At 46.2% G+C, this 21,697-nt stretch overlaps 1 protein-coding gene across 1 annotated transcript in view; it reads left to right on the top strand.

Moving 5' to 3' along the window:
• Window positions 1-21,697, top strand: part of JMJD6 (jumonji domain containing 6, arginine demethylase and lysine hydroxylase) — a 59,238-nt gene extending 37,541 nt beyond the window's left edge. Inside the window, exons 2-6 of the mRNA XM_063960433.1 lie at window positions 16,205-16,593; window positions 17,501-17,787; window positions 18,392-18,527; window positions 18,948-19,086; window positions 19,634-21,697. Coding sequence (XP_063816503.1) covers window positions 16,205-16,593; window positions 17,501-17,787; window positions 18,392-18,527; window positions 18,948-19,086; window positions 19,634-19,765 — 1,083 coding nt within the window. The 3' untranslated portion in view covers window positions 19,766-21,697. The remainder of the gene's footprint in view (window positions 1-16,204; window positions 16,594-17,500; window positions 17,788-18,391; window positions 18,528-18,947; window positions 19,087-19,633) is intronic.

The raw sequence follows: 21,697 nt of genomic DNA, 5'->3' as shown, positions 1-21,697 counted from the left end.
AGCGATCGCCATCAGCCTGGAGATGCAGTGCTGGGTTGGCTTGGTCGGATTCCCTGACTGAAAATATTTTATTCATGTAGAGCATTTAATAGGATGCATTCTATATATATGTATGTGAGATGCACAGAGGGATATTTGCTCTCTGGCATCAAGATAAGTGCGTTGTCCATATCTCCCAGAAGATGTCAGGGACACGACAGTGGTCAGGTGATACAGATCCCATACGGCAGATGGAAGTATTGCTGTATAAAGGGAAGGAGTTATTTGGGGGTCGGTCCATCGGACCTGGGGACCACAGCAACAGCTGGGAAATCCAACCTTTTTTACCCCAAGTTACATCTCAGCTAAAAAAGACACCGTCTTTTCAGCCTCAATCTTTCCTTTCCCATGAGGGCATGCAGGCAAAAGGCCAGTCATATCTGCCCAGACATAGAGGTAAGGGAAGTAGACTGCAGCAGGCAGCCCTTTCCCAGGAAAAGAAGCCCTCCACCGCGTCTGCCAAGTCCTCAGCATGACGCTGGGGCCGTGCAAGCGGACTCAAGGTGGGGGGGTAGTCTCAAGAGTCTCAGGGCGCAGTGGGATCACTCGCAAGTTGACCCCTAGATCGTACGAGTATTATCCCAGGGGTAAAGATTGGAGAGTCGAGACATCTTCTCCTCGCAGGTTCCTGAAGTCTGCTTTACCAACGGCTCCCTCCGACAGGGAGGCAGCATTGGAAACAATTCACAAGCTGTATATCCAGCAGGTGATAATCAAAGTACCCCTCCTACGACAAGGAAAAGGGTATTATTTTTCCACACTATATTGTGGTACTGAAGCCAGACGGCTTGGTGACACATAGTCTAAATCTAAAATGTTTTGAACACTTACATAAAAGGTTCAAATCGAGATAAAGTCACTCAGAGCAGTGATAGCGAACCGGAAAAAAGGGGACTATATGGTGTCCCTGGACATCAAGGATTACCTCCATGTCCAAATTTTGTCCTTCTCATCAAGGGTACCTCTGGTTCGTGGTACAGAACTGTCAATATCAGTTTCAGACGATGCCGTTTGAATTATCCACGGCACCCCGGGCCTTTTTACCAAGGTAATGGCCGAAAAGATGTTTCTTCAAAGAAAAAAGGCATCTAAATTATCCCTTACTTGCACGACCTAAAAAGGGCAAGTTCCAGAGAACAGTTGGAGGTCGGAAGAGCACTATCTAAAGTAGTTCTTCGACGGCACGACTGGATTCTAAATATTCCAAGAATCGCAGCTGTTTTCCGACGATACGTCTGCTGTTCCTAGGGATGATTCTGGACACGGTTCAGAAAAAGGTTTTTCTTCCCGAGGAAAAAGCCAAGGAGTTATCCGACCTGTCAGGAACCTCCTAAAACCAGGAAAGGTGTCTGTACATCAATGCACAAGAGTCCTGGGAAAAATGGTGGCTTTTTACGAAGCAATTCCATTCGGCAGATTCCATGCAAGAATTTTCCAAAGGGATCTGTTGGACAAATGGTCAGGGTCGCATCCTCAGATGCACCTGCGAATAACCCTGTCGCCAAGGACAAGGGTATATCTTCTGTGGTGGTTGCAAAAGGCTCATCTATTGGAGGGCCGCAGATTCGGCATACAGGATTTGATCCTGGTGACCACGGACGCCAGCCTGAGAGGTTGAGGAGCAGTCACACAAGGAAGAAACTTCCAGGGGGTATGGACGAACCTGGAAAAGTCTCTTCACATAAACATTCTGGTACTAAGAGCAATCTAAAATGCTCTAAGCCAGGCGGAACCACTCCTGCAAGGAAAACCGGTGTTGATTCAGTCGGACAACATCACGGCGGTCGCCCATGTAAACAGACAGGGCGGCACAAGAAGCAGGAGTGCAATGGCAGAAGCTGCCAAGATTCTTCGCTGGGCGGAGAATCACGTAATAGCACTGTCAGCAGTGTTCTTCCCGGGCGTGGACAACTGGGAAGCAGACTTCCTCAGCAGACACGATATTCACCCGGGAGAGGGGGGTCTTCATCCAGAAGTCTTCCACATGCTAATAAACTGTTGGGAAAGACCAATGGTAGACATGATGGCGTCTCGCCTCAACAAGAAACTGGACAAGTATTGCGCCAGGTCAAGAGATCCACAGGCAATAGCTGTGGACGCACTGGTAACACCTTGGGTGTACAAATCAGTATATGTGTTTCCTCCTCTGCCTCTCATACCAAAGGTATTGAAGATTATACGGTGAGGAGGAGTAAGAACAATACTAGTGGCTCCGGATTGGCCAAGAAGGACTTGGTACCCGGAACTTCAAGAGTTGGTCACGGACGACCCGTGCCCTCTACTTCTGAGAAGGGACCTGCTACAACAGGGTCCCTGTCTCTTTCAAGACTTACCGCGGCTGCGTTTGACGGCATGGCGGTTGAACGCCAGATCCTAAAAGGGAAAGGCATTCCAGAAGAAGTCATTCCTACCTTGATTAAGGCAAGGAAGGAAGTCACCGCGAAACATTATCACCGCATGTGGCGAAAATATGTCGCGTGGTGCGAGGATCGGAGTGTTCCGACGGAGGAATTTCAACTGGGTCGTTTCCTACATTTCCTACAATCAGGATTGTCTATGGGTCTCAAATTGAGATCTATTAAGGTTCAAATTTCGGCCCTGTCAATATTCTTCCAAAAAGAATTGGCCTCAGTTCCTGAGGTACAGACTTTTGTTAAAGGAGTACTGCATATACAGCCTCCTGTGGTGCCTCCGGTGGCACCGTGGGATCTAAATGTAGTTTTAGATTTCCTCAAATCCCATTGGTTTGAACCATTGAAAAAGGTGGATTTTAAATATCTCACATGGAAAGTGACTATGTTACTGGCCCTGGCTTCCGCCAGGAGAGTATCTGAATTGGCGGCTTTATCTTATAAAAGCCCTTATCTAATCTTCCATTCGGATAGGGCAGAACTGAGGACTCGTCCGCATTTTCTCCCTAAGGTGGTATCAGCGTTTCACCTGAACCAACCTATTGTGGTGCCTGCGGCCACTGGCGACTTGGAGGACTCCAAGTTGTTGGACGTTGTCAGAGCCTTAAAAATATACATTTCAAGGACGGCTGAAGTCAGAAAATCTGACTCGCTGTTGATACTATATGCACCCAACAAGTTGGGTGCCCCTGCTTCTAAGCAGACGATTGCTCGTTGGATTTGTAACACAATTCAACTTGCTCATTCTGTGGCAGGCCTGCCACAGCCTAAATCTGTTAAGGCCCATTCCACAAGGAAGGTGGGCTCATCTTGGGCGGCTGCCCGAGGGGTCTCGGCATTACAATTCTGCCGAGCAGCTACGTGGTCGGGGGAAAACACGTTTGTAAAATTCTACAAATTTGATACCCTGGCAAAAGAGGACTTGGAATTCTCTCATTCGGTGCTGCAGAGTCATCCGCACTCTCCCGCCCGTTTGGGAGCTTTGGTATAATCCCCATGGTCCTTTCAGGAACCCCAGCATCCACTTAGGACGATAGAGAAAATAAGAATTTACTTACCGATAATTCTATTTCTCGGAGTCCGTAGTGGATGCTGGGCGCCCATCCCAAGTGCGGATTATCTGCAATACTGTACATAGTTATTGTTAACAAATTCGGGTTATATTGTTAAGGAGCCATCTTTAAGAGGCTCTTTCTGTTATCATACTGTTAACTGGGTTTAGATCACAAGTTGTACGGTGTGATTGGTGTGGCTGGTATGAGTCTTACCCGGGATTCAAATTGCCTCCCTTATTGTGTACGCTCGTCCGGGCACAGTACCTAACTGGAGTCTGGAGGAGGGTCATAGGGGGAGGAGCCAGTGCACACCACCTGATCTGGTAAAAGCTTTACTTTTTTGTGCCCTGTCTCCTGCGGAGCCGCTATTCCCCATGGTCCTTTCAGGAACCCCAGCATCCACTACGGACTCCGAGAAATAGAATTATCGGTAAGTAAATTCTTATTATATATATATATATATATATATAATATATATATATATATATACATGCCCCCGTCAGTTTTTTATATATTTTAGCGGGACAGAAGCCCGCCGCTGAGGGGGCGGGGCTTCTTCCTCAGCACTCACCAGCACCATTTTCTCCACAGCACAGCGCTGAGAGGAAGCTCCCGGGACTCTCCCCTGCTTATCCACAGTGAAAAAGGGTTTTAAAGAAGGGGGGGGGGGGGGGAGGACATCATTTGGCGCAAAAATAAAGATAACAGCGCTATCTGGGTAAACATATTGTGTGTTTTTTTTTTCCTGGGTCATACAACGCTGGGTGTGTGCTGGCATACTCTCTCTCTGTCTCTCCAAAGGGCCTTGTGGGGGAACTGTCTTCAGTTAAGAAGATTCTCTGAGTGTGTGGTGTGTCGGTACGCGTGTTGGCATGTCTGAGGTAAAAGGCTCTCATAGGGAGGAGGTGGAGTTAATGACTGGTGTTTCCGTCGGCAACACCGACACCTGACTGGTTGGATATGTGGAAGGTTTTAGTGCTAATGTGAATTTATTGCACTGAGTCTAGGGAATGTACAGGCGTCAAACCCTGCCTTTCCCCTATGTCACAGGGACCTCCGGGGTCTCTCAAGCGCCCACTATCCAAAATAGTAGACACTGACGCCGACACGGATTCTGACTCCAGTGTCTACTACGATGATGCAAAGTTACAGCCAGAATTGGCAAATAGTATTCAATATATGATTATTGTAATAAAAGATGTTTTGCATATCACAGAGAAACCTCCTGTCCCTGACACGAGGGTACACATGTATAGGGTAAAGAAACCTGAGGTAACCTTTCCCCCATCTCATGAACGAGTTATTGAAAAGGCTTGAGAATCTCCAGACAAGAAACTGCAGAGTCCCACAAGGATTCTTAGGGTGTATCCTTTCTTGACTAAGGGCAGGATACGGTGAGAATTTTCCCCAAGGGGGGAAAATAGCGTGGACACGCTTATCCAAAAGAGTAAGCTGCCATTCCAAGATATGGCTACCCTCAGGGATCCTGCTGATCGCAAACAGCAGGCTACCTTAAAGTCCATTTACACACATTATAGTACCTTACTCAGACCGGCAATAGTGTCAGCGGGAGTATGTAGCGCTGTAGCAGCGTGGATAGGTACCTTATCGACGGAAATTGATACCCTGGATAGGGGTACCATTTTATTGACCCGGGGTCATATTAACGAAATCAACGCTATGTCGATTTCTGCTAGACGAGTCCTATGGACCCGGCAATGGACAGGTGATGCCGACTCAAAGAGGCATATGGAGGTTTTACCTTACAAGGGTGAGGAATTGTTTGGGGATGGTCTCTCGGACCTTGTCTCCACAGCTACAGCTGGTAAATCAAAATTTTTGCCTTCTATTCCCTCACAGTCTAAGAAAGCACCACATTATCAAATGCAGTCCTTTCGGTCACAAGAAACAAGAGAGTACGAGGTGCGTTCTTTCTTGCCAGAGGTAAGGGCAGAGGGAAAAAGCTGCACAACACAGCTAGTTCCCAGAAACAGATGTCCTCCCCGGCCTCTACAAAATCAACCTACTTCAACAAGGGAGGGGATATTCCTCAACCCTGTTTGTAGTCCCGAAACCGGACGGTTCGGTCAGACCCATTCTAACTCTAAAATCCCTGAACCTATACTTGAAAAGGGTTCAAGATGGAATCGCTCAGGGCGGTCATCGCCAGCCTGGAAGGGAGGGATTTTATGGTATCTCTGGACATAAAGGATGCATACCTTCATGTTCCCATTTATCCACCTCATCAGGCGTACCTGAGATTTGTGGTTCAGTATTGTCATTACCAATTTCAGACGTTGCCGTTTGGGCTTTCCACGGACCCGAGGATTTTCACCAAGGTAATGGCGGAAATGATGGTGCTCCTGCGCAAGCAAGGTGTCACAATTATCCCGTACTTGGACAATCTCCTCATAAAAACGAGATCAAGAGAGCAGTTACTGAACAGCGTATCGCTTTCACTGAAGGTGTTACAGAAACACGGCAGGATTCTCAATTTCCCGAAGTCGCAGTTGGTTCCGACGACTCGTCTGACTTTCTTGGGCATGATTCTGGATACAGACCAGAAAAGAGTTTATCTTCCGATAGAAAAAGCTCAGGAACTCATGACTCTAGTCGGGAACCTATTGAAACCAAAACTGGTGTCAGTGCATCACTGCACTCGAGTCCTGGTAAAGATGGTGGCATCATACGAGGTCATTCCCTTTGGCAGACTCCATGCGAGGACTTTCCAGTGGGACCTACTGGACAAGTGGTCCGGGTCACATCTACAAATTCATCAGTTGATCTCCCTGTTCCCCAGGGCCAGGGTATCTCTCCTGTGGTGGCTGCAGGGTGCTCACCTTCTAGAGGGTCGCAGGTTCGGCATTCAGGATTGGATTCTGGTAACCACGGACGCTAGCCTCAGAGAGGTTGGGGAGCAGTCACACAGGGAAGAAACTTCCAAGGTTTTTGGTCAAGTCAAGAGACTTGTCTTCACATCAACATCCTGGAACTGAGGGCCATATACAGCGCCCTACGTCAAGCGGAGACATTACCGCGCGACCAACCAATTCTGATCCAGTCAGGCAACATCACCGCAGTGGCTCATGTAAACCGCCAAGGCGGCACATGGAGCAGAGTGGCAATGGCGGAAGCCACCAGAATTCTTCGCTGGGCGGAAATTCATGTAAGCGCACTGTCAGCAGTGTTCATTCCGGGAGCGGACAACTGGGAAGCAGAATTCCTCAGCAGACACGACCTGCATCCAGGAAAGTGGGGACTTCATCCGGAAGTCTTCGCACAGATTGCAAGTCAGTGGGGATTACCCCAGATAGACATGATGGCGTCCCGCCTCAACAAAAAGCTACAGAGGTATTGCGCCAGATCAAAAGATCCTCAGGCAGTAGCTGTAGACGCTTTAGTGACACCGTGGGTGTTCCAGACGGTCTATGTATTTCCTCCTCTTCCTCTCATACCCAAGGTGTTGAAAATAATAAAGAGAGGAGTGAGAACAATTCTCATTGTTCCAGATTGGCCACGAATTACCTGGTATCCGGATCTGCAGGAAATGCTCACAGAAGATCCGTGGCCTCTTCCTTTAGGACAGGACCTGTTGCAACAGGGGCCCTGTCGGTTCCAAGACTTGCCGCGGCTGCATTTGACGGCATGGCGGTTAAACGCCGGATCCTAGCAGAAAAGGCATTTCGGATGAGATCATTCCTACGCTGATAAAGGCTAGGAAGGACATGACTTCTAAACATTATCACCGTATATGGCGAAAATGTTTCTTGGGAGGCCAGGAATGCTCCTACGGAAGAATTCCATCTGGGCCGTTTCCTTCACTTCCTACAAACTGGAGTGAATTTGGGCCTAAACTTAGGCTTCATTAAGGTTCAGATTTCGGTCTTATCCATTTTCTTTCAAAAAGAATTGGCTTCTCTCCCAGAAGTACAGACTTTTGTGAAGGGAGTGCTGCACATTCAGCCTCCTTTTATACCTCCGGTGGCGACTTGGGACCTTAACGTGGTGTTGAGTTTCCTTAAGTCGCACTGGTTTGAACCACTTCAAACGGTGCAGTTAAAATATCTCACTTGGAAGGTGGTCATGTTATTAGCCTTGGCTTCGGCTAGGCGAGTGTCTGAATTGGCGGCTTTGTCTCATAAAAGCCCCATCTGGTTTTCCATGTGGATAGAGCGGAATTGCGGACCTGTTCTCAATTCTTGCCTAAGGTGGTGTCATCTTTTCATATGAACCAACCTATTGTGGTGCCTGTGGCTACGTGAGACTTGGAGGATTCCGAGTCCCTTGATGTAGTCAGGGCTTTGAAAATTTACGTGGCCAGAACGGCTAGAGTCAGAAAAACAGAAGCACTGTTTGTCCTATATGCAGCCAACAAGGTTGGCGGCCCTGCTTCAAAGCAGACTATTGCTCGCTGGATCTGTAACACAATTCAGCAGGCGCATTCTACGGCTGGATTGCCGTTACCAAAATCGGTTAAGGCCCATTCCACTAGGAAGGTGGGCTCGTCTTGGGCGGCGGCCCGAGGGGTCTCGGCACTACAACTATGCCGAGCTGCTACTTGGTCGGGTTCAAACACCTTTGCAAAGTTCTATAAGTTTGATACCCTGGCTGAGGAGGACCTCATGGTTGCTCAATCGGTGCTGCAGAGTCATCCGCACTCTCCCGCCCGTTTGGGAGCTTTGGTATAATCCCTATGGTCCTTACGGAGTCGCCAGCATCCTCTAGGACATAAGAGAAAATAAGATTTTAAACCTACTGGTAAATCTTTTTCTCGTAGTCCGTAGAGGATGCTGGGCGCCCGTCCCAAGTGCGGACTACTTCTGCAAGACTTGTATATAGTTTTGCTTACATAAGGGTTATGTTATAGTTTTCATCGGTCTTGGACTGATGCTATGTTTTCATACTGTTAACTGATTAGTATATCTCAAGTTATACGGTGTGATTGGTGTGGCTGGTATGAATCTTGCCCTTGGATTAACAAAATCCTTTCCTCGTACTGTCCGTCTCCTCTGGGCACAGTTTCTCTAACTGAGGTCTGGAGGAGGGGCATAGAGTGAGGAGCTAGTGCACACTTATTCCTAAAGTCTTTCTTAAAGTGCCCATGTCTCCTGCGGAGCCCGTCTATCCCCATGGTCCTTAAGGAGTCCCCAGCATCCTCTACGGATTATGAGAGAAAGATTTACCGGTAGGTTTAAAATCTTATTTTTAAACCTACCGGTAAATCTTTTTCTCCTAGTCCGTAGAGGATGCTGGGCGCCCGTCCCAGTGCGGACAAAATCTGCAAGGCTTGTATATAGTTATTGCTTACATAGGGTTATGTTACAGTTGAGATCAGTCTTTAGCTGATACTGTTTTGTTCATACTGTTAACTGGTTGCGTATATTCCAGGTTATATGGTGTGGGCTGGTATGAATCTTGCCCTTAGATTTACAAAATCCTTTCCTCGTATTGTACATCTCCTCTGGGCACAGTTTCTCTAACTGAGGTCTGGAGGAGGGGCATAAAGGGAGGAGCCAGTGCACACCAATTCTAAAGTTCTTTATAGTGCCCATGTCTCCTGCGGAGCCCGTCTATACCCCATGGTCCTCACGGAGTCCCCAGCTTCCTCTGCGGACTAGGAGAAAAAGATTTACCGGCTGGTTTAAAATCTTATTTTTCCACATTTGGTTTGTTGCAGTCAGAACCGAAAAACCGCTTGTGTACTGGCAAAGCTTGTTTCTTTTAAAGTTGTTCAATAAACCTAATGTAGGCTTATTCAGTTACAAATCAGGCAAGGCAATTGGCTAACTAGTGTAGCTTTTAACATCATTGCGGTTTCTTTTATTTTGCAGTTTGTGTGATTTGTATGTGGTTTACTGTTCCATGCCAAGGTGCATGGTGACACTGTCAAGTCATCTAAATTAAATATATTAAAGTTAAGGTGGGTACACACTAGGCGATGTGGTCAGTGAAAAATAGTCTTCCTTTGTAGCAGAGAGGAAACGGCACTGAATCCTTGGAGCTGTTAAGGATTGGCAGAGCACTGCTACGTGAATATTGTCCTTGTCAACAATTATCAAAGGCCCTTTTCTAGGTTTTAAATTCTTTTCACAATGCAGTGAGCATAGCAGTACTGTTCCATTTAAAGTCAAATGGGTATTGCCAAAAGAAAAATAGGCCAGCGGATTGTTTGGTATTTACTTATTGCTAAACGTTGCCTTGTTGAACTTCAGGGATCGTTACTTTCTCTAACGTCCTAGTGGATACTGGGTATCTGTACTTTAGTACCATGGTGGGTATAGATCGGGTCCACTGGAGCCTGGCATTTAAAAAACCTTTAGTGTGTGTGCTGGCTCCTCCCCTCTATGCCCCTCCTACCAGACTCCATTTAGAAAAATTTGCCCAAGGAGCCGGGTGCATTTCTCTGGAACTCCAGAGTTTCCTTTTATTTTTGTTTTAGTTTATTGTTTTTCAGGTAGTCCTAGTTGGCAACCAGGCTACTTGTTTCGTGCGATTTAGATTGGGGGACCGAACCAACCTCCTGAGGGTTAATAGTTTGTAATCCCAGCTGGCAGGACACTGAGCTCCTGAGATTCTGATCACACATTGTTAGTATGTGTGCCCACGCCAGCAGCTAGCTGCCATCCCCTAACATAGTGGTGGGCAACAGGCGGCCCGCGGACCGATCCTGCCTGGCCCGCTGTGCCCCACCAGAGTGCAATGACAAGCGGCCCGACAGGCCGCTTGTCATTGCACTGCTCTCAGATGCGGCGCCGCTGAGGAAATCCCGGTCACGTCACAGGGTCAGCTGACCGGGATTTCCTCTGTTAGCTGGGCGGCGCGGGGAGCAGGCACTGCAGTGAGCAGGAGCGGCGGCCAGTGAGGAGAAGCAGCGGGCAGCGAGCCGGAGCAGGAGAGGCCACATCAGTGGTGACTCCGGCCGGCAGCAGCGCGGATCATCGGACAGCGGGGATCATCTGCCACTGTGACAAACAGGTAAACCCCCTGTCCAGCCAACCCCTGGATCAGTTCTTAAGCTGCCACATAGGTTTAAGGGTGGGGAGGGAGGGGAGTTAAAAACTGCAATATGGGTTGAGGGGAGGGGAGGAAAGGGGGGGTAGGGACTGTCTGCTGTAATGTATAAAAAGGGGGACGCTGTCTGCCGTAATGTGTAAAAAGGGGACACTGTCTGCCGTAATGTGTAAAAAAGGGCACGCTGTCTGCCGTAATGTGTAAAAAGGGGGGACGCTGTCTGCCGTAATGTGTAAAAAAGGGCACGCTGTCTGCCGTAATGTGTAAAAAGGGGGGACGCTGTCTGCCGTAATGTGTAAAAAGGGGACGCTGTCTGCCGTAATGTGTAAAAAGGGGACTCTGAGTATTTTTTGTGTGTGGCCCTCGAATATTCGCTGGAAGTGTTAAGCGGCCCCCCAGCTGAAATAATTGCCCACCCTGCCCTAACAGATGCTCAAGATCATGGTGTGTTACACCGGGGTTCCGGTTAGCGGGTCCCCGATGCAGTTTGGCGGCAGGTCGCACGGTGGTCACAGGCCACGAACTGCGGTGCCCGCTGCGGACACAACTGGCTCGGGGCTCATGCCCTGCAGTGCTCACTGCCCCTTAGGGCTTGACTGTTCTGTTATATGTGTGAAATTTACTCATGGCCAGTATAATATTGTGAGGGACCGCATTCCATTGCAATGGGCGGAGCTTCCCAGAGCAGGACCAGAGGCAGGAAGGCGCCATTTCCTGCTGCTGCGGATCATCAAGGCTGCATGCTCGCTGCTCCTCCACGGACCCACGATGTTACAGACTCTGTACTGGTACCAGGGGTTCATAGCAGGGGGGGGAGCACTATATTGGTAGTGCTGCTGCACTTTTATCAGTTTAAACACTTTATTTCACACACTGTGCTGCTGTGTTCTGTGTGCTGGTCTCCGCTCCTCAGTGTCACTCCAGGGGCTCTCTAGGGTCTGTGTGGGGGTGTTTTCCAGTGAGCTGCGCTATATTACAGTTGTTTCAAGATGTCTGTGGACATGGTTATGTGTGCTGCTTGTAACTCTACCCCTTATTCAGCGGGGTCTCATGTGTGAACCGTGCTCCTCGTCTCCTCAGGGACACAGTTCACATGCACCTGACTGGCTGGATAATTTTAAAAGCATGATTCAGGATTTTAATTCAGAATTAGCTGCAGCAATAAAGGAGAGACAGGTGTTAAAACAGTCTATTGATCGTATGGCAAAAGCAGCAGATACCAGAAAGGTTTCTCATAAACGCTCATTGCCACAGGTGCTCCAGTCTGATTCTGATCATTCTGATGTCAGCTGTGTCCCCAGGGGTGGAGGCCCTCATTTTTGCGGTAAGAGGTTCTTCACATACCGGATCAGGAGTCTGAACCCCAGATGAGGAGTTGTACTTTAATGTTAGACCAAGGACATCAGCAACTTTTCCTGTGTCTAAAGAGTTAAACTCCCTGGCCAGGGAAGCATGGTTAAACCCTGATAAGAAATTTTTAAATTCCTCAGAGATTTTTAGCTACCTTTCCCCTCCCAGCTGAGGACAGGAAGGTATGGGAAAACACCATATCAGTGGATACGTCTGTGTCTAAGTAGTTGGTACTGCCGGTGCCAGGGGCTATATCCCTAAAAGAGCCGGCTGACAGTAAAATTGAGACCACTCGCAAGGCAATTTATACGACAGTGGGAGTAGCACAGCGCCCCACAATAGTTTGTGGGTGGATTTCCAGGGCAATGGTCAGGTGGTCCGATAATATTATTAATGGATTAGATAATCTGCCCCAGGATGAGGTCATTACTCTGCTGCAACACATACAGGATGCTGCAAATTTTATGAGCGAGACTATAAAGGAATTGTGTGTAAGATAAATGACCGCACTACTGCTACGGCAGTTTCGGCAGGCAGAGCTCTGTGGTTGCGTCAATGGTCAGCGGATGCTGTTTCTAAAAAGGGTGTGAAAAATCTTCTCTTTACAGGTGATGCCATGTTTGGGGACAAATTAAATAAATGGATTTCCCAGGCACCGGCGGGTAAGTCTACCTCTCTGCCGTTGGCTGCACCACCTGCTAGACATTCTTACATAGGACCCTCCTTGCAGTCCTTTCGTGTGGCAAGGTTCAGAGGCATGGGCCGGGGAGTCTCCACCACTCCGAAAGGATCTCATGGTAAGCCCCGTAAACCTGCAACTGCTGCATCCCTGGACCAGACCACGGGATACCCTGCCGCTAAGCCTTCCGCGTGACGGTTGGCCCCAGCAGCAAGGCGACTTTTAGGTGGTTGCACGCCTTCAACACTTAGCCCACGTGTGGGCGAAGTCCTGTCGGGATCCTTGGGTGAGGGATCTCATTTCCCAGGGATACCGGCTGGAATTTAAAACACTTCCTCCTCCCAGATTTTTCAAATCGTGCTTACCAGTTTTGCCCGCTGCAAAAGTTACCTTGCCAGAGGCAATTCAGAAATTTTTGCAGACAGGGGTGGTGGTTCCAGTACCACCTCCATTGCACAAAAGGGGGATTTACTCCAGTCTTTTTGTCATTCCAAAACCGCATGGTTCGGGGCAACCCATCTTAAACCTGAAGACTCTAAAGCCGTATCTGTGGGTGTTCAAATTCAAGATGGAATCCCTGCGGGCAGTGTTGTCCGGTCTGGAGGAGGGGGAATTCTTGTTATCCCTAGATGTCAAGGCTGCTTACCTACACACCCATGTGGCCTCGTCCATCAGGCTTACCTCAGGTTCGCCATCTTGGATGACCATTTCCAGTTTCAGGTCTTGCCCTTTGGCCTGTCCGAGGGTCTTCACCAAAGTCATAGCGGAGATGATGATGCAAATGCACAGGATGGGAGTCAACATAGTCCCCTACTTGGACAATATCCTGATAAAGGCTATGTCCAGGGAGTGCCTATTGCACAGCATCAATCCAACAACTCGCCTGCTTACGGATCGTGGGTGGATTCTAAACTTCAAGAAATCTCACCTGGAACCGACCCAACATCTCCAATTCCTGGGAATGATACTGGATACAGTGGTCTCAAAAGGTGTTTCTTCCGATGGACAAGGCCTTGGCTATCTAGGCTTTGGTCCGCTCAGTGCTCTGTCCTAGCAAGGTGTCCATACATCTTTGCATACGTTTGCTGGGCAAGATGGTTGCTTCTTACTAGGCAATCCAATACGGCAGACTTCATGCCTGGCCATTTCAGCTGGATCTGCTGGACAAATGGTCAGTGTATCACCTTCACATGCATCAGGAAGTGAGCTTCTCTCCGAAAGCCCGGATTTCTCTATTATGGTAGCTACAAGTTCCACACCTGGTAGAAGGCAGGAATTTCAATATCCAATCATGGATTCTACTGACAGTGGATGCCATCCTCCAGGGTTGGGGGGCTGTGGCCCAAGGGGCCCAGTTCCAGGGGATATGGTCAAGTCGGGAATCTACTCTGCCGATAAACGTCCTGGAACCCAGGGCAATTTACAATGCCCTTCTGCTAGCTTCCCATCTCCTGAGGGATCGGGCGATCCAGGTTCAATCGGACAACGCCATGGCGGTGGCGTACATAAACCGACAAGGGGTAACAAGAAGCAGAGCAGGGATGCAGTAAGTGTCAAAGATCCTCCTCTGGGCGGAGGCCAGTGCAAGGGCCATCTCAGCCATATTCATTCCAGGAGTAGACAGCTGGGAAGCGGACTTCCTCAGCAGAATAGACCTCAATCCGGGGGAATAGGGCCTGCATCCCCAGGTGTTTCAACAGTTAATTCACCGGTGGGGCTGTCCGTAGATGGACCTGATGGCTTCTCGTCTCAACAAGGAGAGATCTGCAGGCTGTAGCAGTGGACGCACTGACGACTCCTTGGACGTACCAGTTTGTGTACCTGTTCCCTCTACCGCTAATCCCAAGGGTTCTAAAAAGACTAAGAAGGGAAAGCGTTCAAGCAATTCTAATTGCCCCGGATTGGCCTCAATGGGTGTGGTACTCAGACCTCCTAACCATGGCTCTGGAGGATCCCTGGCCTCTACCGCTCTAAAAGGAGCTTCTTCAACAAGGTCCGTTCGTCTATCCAGACTTACAGCGGCCACGTTTGACGGCTTGGAATTTGAGAGGGAGATTCTAGCAAGAAAAGGTGTTTCCTCCCGGGTTATTTCCACCATGGTCCAAGCCAGGAAGATGGTGACTTCAAAACATTATAATCGTATCTGGAAAAAGTATGTTTCCTGGTGCGAAAGTAGAAAGGTTTCTCCCGTGGAATTTAGAATCTGTCGTTTTCTACTTTTACTGCAAGCAGGAGTGGATATGGGCCTACGTTTAGGCTCCATCAAAGTCTACATATCCGCGCTCTCTTTTCTTCCAGAAACAAATTCCCATGTTGCCGGAAGTACAAACGTTCCTAAAAGGAGTGCTTCATATGCAACCGCCCTTCGTGCTTCCCACGGCTCCGTGGGATCTCAATGTGGTTCTGTCCTTTCTTCAATCGGACTGGTTTGAACCCTTACATAGGGTGGGGTTTAAATTTCTGACCTGGAAAGCGGTGATGCTTTTAGCATTGGCATCTGCAAGATGTGTCTCTGAATTGGGGGCCTTATGCTGTAAGAGCCCTTATTTGGTTTTTCATGAAGACAGGGCACAACTCAGGACCCTTCCTCTGTTTTTACCGAAAGTGGTTTCAGCTTTTCATGTCAATCAACCCATTGTGGTTTCGGTGTTGTCTGCCGCTTCCATTGGGCCAGAGTCATTGGATGTTGTGAGGGCTCTGAAGATTTATGTCAAGAGGACGGCTCGTCATTGGAAATCTGATTCGCTGTTTGTCCTTTTATGATGCTACCAAGATTGGTCGTCCAGCTTCCAAGCAAATCCATTGCTCGTTGGCTCAGGTTGACCATTCAACAGGCCTATACTTCGGCGGCTCTACCTTTGCCAACGTCTATTCAGGCCCACTCGACGAGGTCAGCCCGGGATGTCTCGGCCCTGCAGTTGTGTTGGGCTGTGAAGTTCTGACGGTTCTATACCTTGGCCAAGGACGACCTTCAGTTTGGTCAGGCGGTTTTACAGAGGTCTCCGCACTCTCCCAACTGTTTGGGAGCTTTGGGACTTCCCCATGGTACTAAAGTACAGATCCCCAGTATCCCCTAGGACGTTAAATAAAATAGGAATTTAATACCTACCGGTAATTCTTTTTCTAGTAGTCCGTAGTGGATACTGGGCACCCGCCTTAGTGTTTCGATTCCTGCTTACCTGAGTGTGTTTTTGGTTGGCCTGCCGTTGCGGTACAGTTATGTTGTTGGGATAGCTGTGCTGTCCTGGTTGGGTTGGTATTGCTATCCTCTGTTCTGGTTAGCGCCCTCCTTTTGGTTATGGTTGTGTGTTGGCTTGTTGCCTCACCGGTGTTGTATTTCTTCCTTCTCTCGTGGTATGTTCATCTCCTCGGGCACCGTTTTCCTAGACTGAGTCTGGTAGGAGGGGCATAGAGGGGAGGAGCCAGCACACACATACACACGCTAAACGTTTTAAAGTGCCAGGCTCCAGTGGACCCGATGTATACATCACATGGTACTAAAGTACAGAAACCCAGTATCCACTACGGACTAAGAGAAAAGGAATTACCTGTAGGTATGAAATTCCTATTTTTTTACGTTGGAACTCTTCATTGTGCTTTAATGGTATAACTGTGATAATGTAATTTTAATTTTTTATTTTTTCACTTTTATCCTACAGGATAATGTAGAGCGTGTGGATGCTACACAGCTGACCACAGAAGACTTTATTGAGCGCTTTGAAAAGCCATATAAGCCAGTTGTGATTGTCAATGCCACGCTAAGTTGGCCAGCTCATGAGAAATGGACCTTAGAGAGGCTAAAACGCAAGTATCGCAACCAGAAGTTTAAATGTGGAGAAGACAATGATGGGTATTCTGTTAAGATGAAGATGAAATATTACATTGAGTATATGGAGGGCACCCAGGACGACAGCCCACTATACATCTTTGATAGCAGCTATGGGGAGCACCCTAAAAGAAGGAAATTGCTAGAAGATTATGATGTGCCAAAGTATTTTCGCGATGACCTCTTCCAATTTGCGGGTGAGAAACGCCGACCACCATACAGGTAGGAATATAATTCCTATTAGACTTCAGAAATAAATTATGTGGGCCTAACATTAAGAAACTTACCATGTTGTGGGGTTTTTTTTGTAATGGGGAACTGGCAAGGTCGGAAACAGATCAAATATGATAGCAATCGTATTCAGTTAGCCATGAGTTCCTGTTAGAGGGAGCTCTTGGCTATACAGTAGTGCACAAACCAAAATAAGCATGGTCTATTTCCATCAATTGTTCCTACAGGACCTCATGAACAACTTAATCTGTGCCACAGGTGGCAAAAACAAATTCTAATGGCTTGCACCATTTGGGTAATCTAAAATGCTTTCCATTGTGATAGGCACAGAAGATTGACATTTCCAGCTCAAGGGGGATTCTGAGAAGACTATAGCGTTAAAAATTTCCTATTAATTGACTTGTTAATGATTGTGGGGAATTTCCTAAAAAAAAATAAAAAAAACAATTGCAGAGGTTGAGGGAGAACAGTTGGTGTAATGGTTAGCATTGATGATTGACGGGTCTTGAGTTCAATTCCCACCACAGTCTTAACTGTATATATGTTCTGCGTGCTTCTGTTGGTATCTTTGGGGTACTCCAGTTTCCTCCCACAATCCAAAAATATACTGGTAGGTTGTTTGGCTCCAAACAAAAATTAACCTGCGAGTGTACATATGGTGCGGAATATACATGGGTAGTTCAATAAGTAAGGTAACAAGACCTCTCACGTGTAATGTTTTCTACTTCATTCTAAGTTTCTGCTAGGTTAGGGGAGGGGTAGAATACGTCGCTGTCAGGGTGCCGTTATCTGTTAAGTGACTGCTTGGATAACATACCCAACACATAGCAGTGAGAGGTGTGTTTTTTTTTTTAATTTTTTTTATTAAATGTTTTTTGTTTGTTTTGTTTTTTTGCAGATGGTTTGTGATGGGTCCTCCCCGCTCTGGAACAGGAATTCACATTGATCCACTAGGAACCAGTGCTTGGAACTCCCTGGTCCATGGGCACAAGCGTTGGTGCCTCTTTCCCACCAATACCCCACGTGAGCTGATCAAAGTAACAAGAGAAGAAGGTGGTAATCAGCAGGATGAAGCCATCACCTGGTTTAATGTGATCTACCCTCGTACATTGCTTCCCACCTGGCCTCCTGAATTCAAACCGTTAGAGATCTTGCAGAAGCCTGGAGAGACTGTGTTTGTACCAGGTGAATTAATTTTATTTTAACCGTAATTAAGGTCTTCATGTATTCATTGCAAGGTGCATCTCTTGTTAGTTTCTACCTGTTGCCGGGTAGTTTGTCTATATCAGTTAGGACAGTACACCATCATTGGGCCCTACAACAAAATTAATTAAAATATTCCAGTCCACCCCTTCTGCTCCCCTGACCATAGGCTGGAAACAGCGTATGTATAGTTAAGCCCAGTATATCCGTGTCAACTCTCTTCTATAAAACTAGTCACATTTTCCTCTGCCATGTATGCAGAACAGCTTATTTTAAGGCACATTTCCTCTTATCTCAGGCCAATGTGCCTCACTCTCTCCCTCTCCCCTCACATCCTTTCTTTCATGTACTTTAGGAAACCCTTCCATCAAATGTCTACTTCCCCGCTAGCTGGACTGAGTGAAGAAATATGACGGGTAATACTTTTCTGTGTTAAATCATATTCCTGCCCCTTTAAGATGCTTCTGTCCAACAATCTGCACCATATGACTATCATTCCTTAATGGGATGATCAATTACGCTGCCGTTATGAGGTTGCCACTGAGTAAAGACCTGTTTAGTAATAAAATAATTCTGTTCTCCTTAGGTGGTTGGTGGCATGTAGTACTGAACGTGGACACTGCTATCGCTATTACCCAAAACTTTGCTAGCTGCACTAATTTCCCAGTGGTTTGGCACAAGACTGTGAGAGGGAGACCTAAACTTTCAAGAAAATGGTATAGGTGAGAAAGGCATATGCATTATTAAAAAGGGGTAACTTTTCTAAAGGTCTAGGCTGTACAAAAAAGGCAACTTTGGAGGTTTCTGTTGTTCATTTTGTTTGATACTGCATTTGCTATGGTATCTGTGGCCTGATGTTGTAGAGACACACAGTCTACAACTTCTGCATTGTAGTAAAATCTTTACCCAACAATGAGCTCACCTGGAACACACTTACAGATTTATTATTTTGAATCTACGCTGTCCTAGTTTGCTCCATTGGAGCCACTATTTTGATTGATGTCCTGGTTCTGACAGAGCACCATTTGCCACCTAGATGTTAGGTCTAAAGTTTTCTGGTATTTCCTGACCTCTAACAAAGGGTAATTTACATTACACCAGTAATAAAATGTAGCACTTTCTGACACTTCTATCTTCCATAGGATCTTAAAGCAGGAACAACCTGAGCTTGCTGCATTGGCGGATACTGTGGATTTGCAGGAATCTACAGGAATTGCATCGGACTCTTCTAGTGACTCTTCCAGTTCCTCTTCCTCCAGTTCTTCAGAATCTGGCTCTGAGGTGAGGCCTACGAGTGGGGTCTACGTGGATAAAGCTCTGCAAGAGCAAGTGTTTTGCCAATCATAGGCAGCTGGAGTAGGGTTTAGACCAGGCATGTCCAAACTGCGGCCTTCCAGCTGTTGTGAAACTACATATCCCAGCATGCCCTGACACAGTTTTGCTGTCAGAGAATGTTAAAGCTGTGTCAGGGCATGCTGGGACGTGCAGTTTCTCAACAGCTGGAGTGCCAAAGTTTGGACATGTTTGGTTTAGACGCTTGGCAATTCATGATTATAAGCATTACTAAACTTGACGTCTTTAAAGTCATTTTTAGGCAGTGAGTTGATTTGTTTTGACATATGTCTAGTAAAGCTAAGTCCTGCAGCTACAAATGTCATGAAGCAGCAGTAACGTGATTAGCCGTTGCAGCACACATGTAGCTGCAATAAATATGTATAATTTATTTTTATTTTCATCTATTATTTTAAGTATATCCAAGTAAACCAGTGTTTATGTTCTTGCAAGAGTTTATGACCATGCTTTATTTTGTACATTTCTACGCATGCAGAATGACTCGAGCTCTGAGGCAGAGACTATGTCCCACCGAAAGAAAAAGAGGAGAACATGCAGTGGGATGGGCAATGGTGACAGCACCACGCATGATGACTGCGTCAGCAAAGAACGGAGCTCTTCCAGGTGACAGAAACACTACGACTGTGATGGCTTCTCTATGTAGTCTCATGTGGTGGGATTTCCCTAATCTGCTGCTAAGAACCTGCAGAGTAATTGAGTGCCATCATTTTATATAATATACTGCACATTAAAGACTTTAAATATGTGTGTAATAAGTATATAGATTATAATATTATACACACTCGCTCTCAATATTAGTGATCGTTCCAATTGGCAACTGCTAGAGACACAAACTCCAGTTGGTTGAATACTTGAAAACCTGTGGTAATTTCCTTTGGGAGTGATTATGCAGAATGCTATAACTTGAACAAAAATCATTGTGAAAATAAAACCATGCCCTAATCCAACAACATGTGCAGGAATGTGATATGTAATATAGTGTACATGGATTTCTCAGTGTTTGATCTCGAGCTGATTACTGTATGAGCCTAGAATTATTGTCATAACGCCATCTCCTGCAGAGAATGAGCATAGGAAAAGTTGTAGTTGGAGCAGAATGTTCTACTTTGTTTGTTTCCTTGATTGTCTTACAGTGTGTTGGCCTCTGTAACTGGATTTGTTTCAAAAGCTTTTTTTTTTTTCCTTGCATCAAACTTACTTGGTTGCCTCAAGAGGAAAAAAGAACGTTCCCCTCCATTACTTGAGACTCCTGTTGTAGACCTATAGTGAGCATTGGAAAAAATGATGTGCATTTTTTTGGTGTGCCCAGGAATGATTCATGAAGCTGGCCTTAGTAAACTTGAGCTAACAGGCCTGTTCAAGATGTGATTCCAGAGTTTCTGTCTGCTCACAAAAACAATTAGCCAACATATTCCCTTAGTGTACACCCAAATGTCCTTTCTTCCTTTATAGGCACTCATTCTGTTATTTTCAGATTTAATAGTACGGACTTGAGTTCTTCCTGCTGAATTGTTTCTGGAGTTGAGTTTGTTATATAGATGTTTGGAGACCTTTATACTCTCCTTTTTGTGAGAAGTCCATTTACTAATTTAGAGTTGGGAATCCAGAAATTGAATGAGTTATTTATGATTAGGGATGGGATACTTGATTGCTTAATAAATGGATTTGTTACAAATCCCCTGAAGTGCAGTAAAACCTAACCACTAGGTGGTGCCTTACTGTGTATGAAGACTGTTTTTGCTGGTGGGATTCTCTTTATAGTTGGCAAAGATATGCAGACAAAGCTGCATACAATACATTTTATATAACATAGTAATGAAACATTTTGATATCTCCCCTTTTAAAATTGTTAATGTTTTTAGACAGAACATGATGTTATGTGTTTGTCTAGTTCATGTGTGGTGCCCACTGGCAGAGATAAATATACTATTACATACAATATTGCTTTGGGTAATACTGCTAATATATAGAGATGACATGTAGCTGCTTGTGCCACAAAGGAGGATACATGGTTCTTAATAAATGTAGTTGGACAAGTAATATTCCTTCATAATCTGTTAACATGCAGAAGTTCAGAAGAGGTCCTAGATATATCCAGTCCATATAGTTTTAGAAAAGCAAGAGATGATGGGTATACACATATAGATATTCAGTACTTTGTATGGATATATATCTCTTTCCTCATTGAAAACACAAACCAAATGATAGAATAGTCCACCTTTGCAAACAGAACGGTATTTCAGCTGCTCCCCTAGAAAAACAAACATTTTACATTTCCAGAACTAACTTATTACCCTCCAGGAACAGAGTAATATTCTCGCTGCAGCTGAATAATCTCCGATATTTTCTGACTGGCAAAGTAGACTGGTTTAACTGGATCAGCCATAGGTGTCTTCATTAGTTATAACAACAAACCTGATATGTGTATTTTAGATTACAGTCCGTGTTCATTGTTGTGTTAATCTCCCTTTCCTTCATTTGAGTAATTATTATTTTTAAATATGCTTTTTTTAACGAAAATAAAATTGATGTATTCAAA

The sequence above is a fragment of the Pseudophryne corroboree genome, chromosome 3, assembly GCF_028390025.1.
Source record: "Pseudophryne corroboree isolate aPseCor3 chromosome 3, aPseCor3.hap2, whole genome shotgun sequence".
In the NCBI taxonomy this organism is placed as follows: domain Eukaryota; kingdom Metazoa; phylum Chordata; class Amphibia; order Anura; family Myobatrachidae; genus Pseudophryne; species Pseudophryne corroboree.
This window is presented reverse-complemented; position numbering and strand designations above follow the sequence as displayed.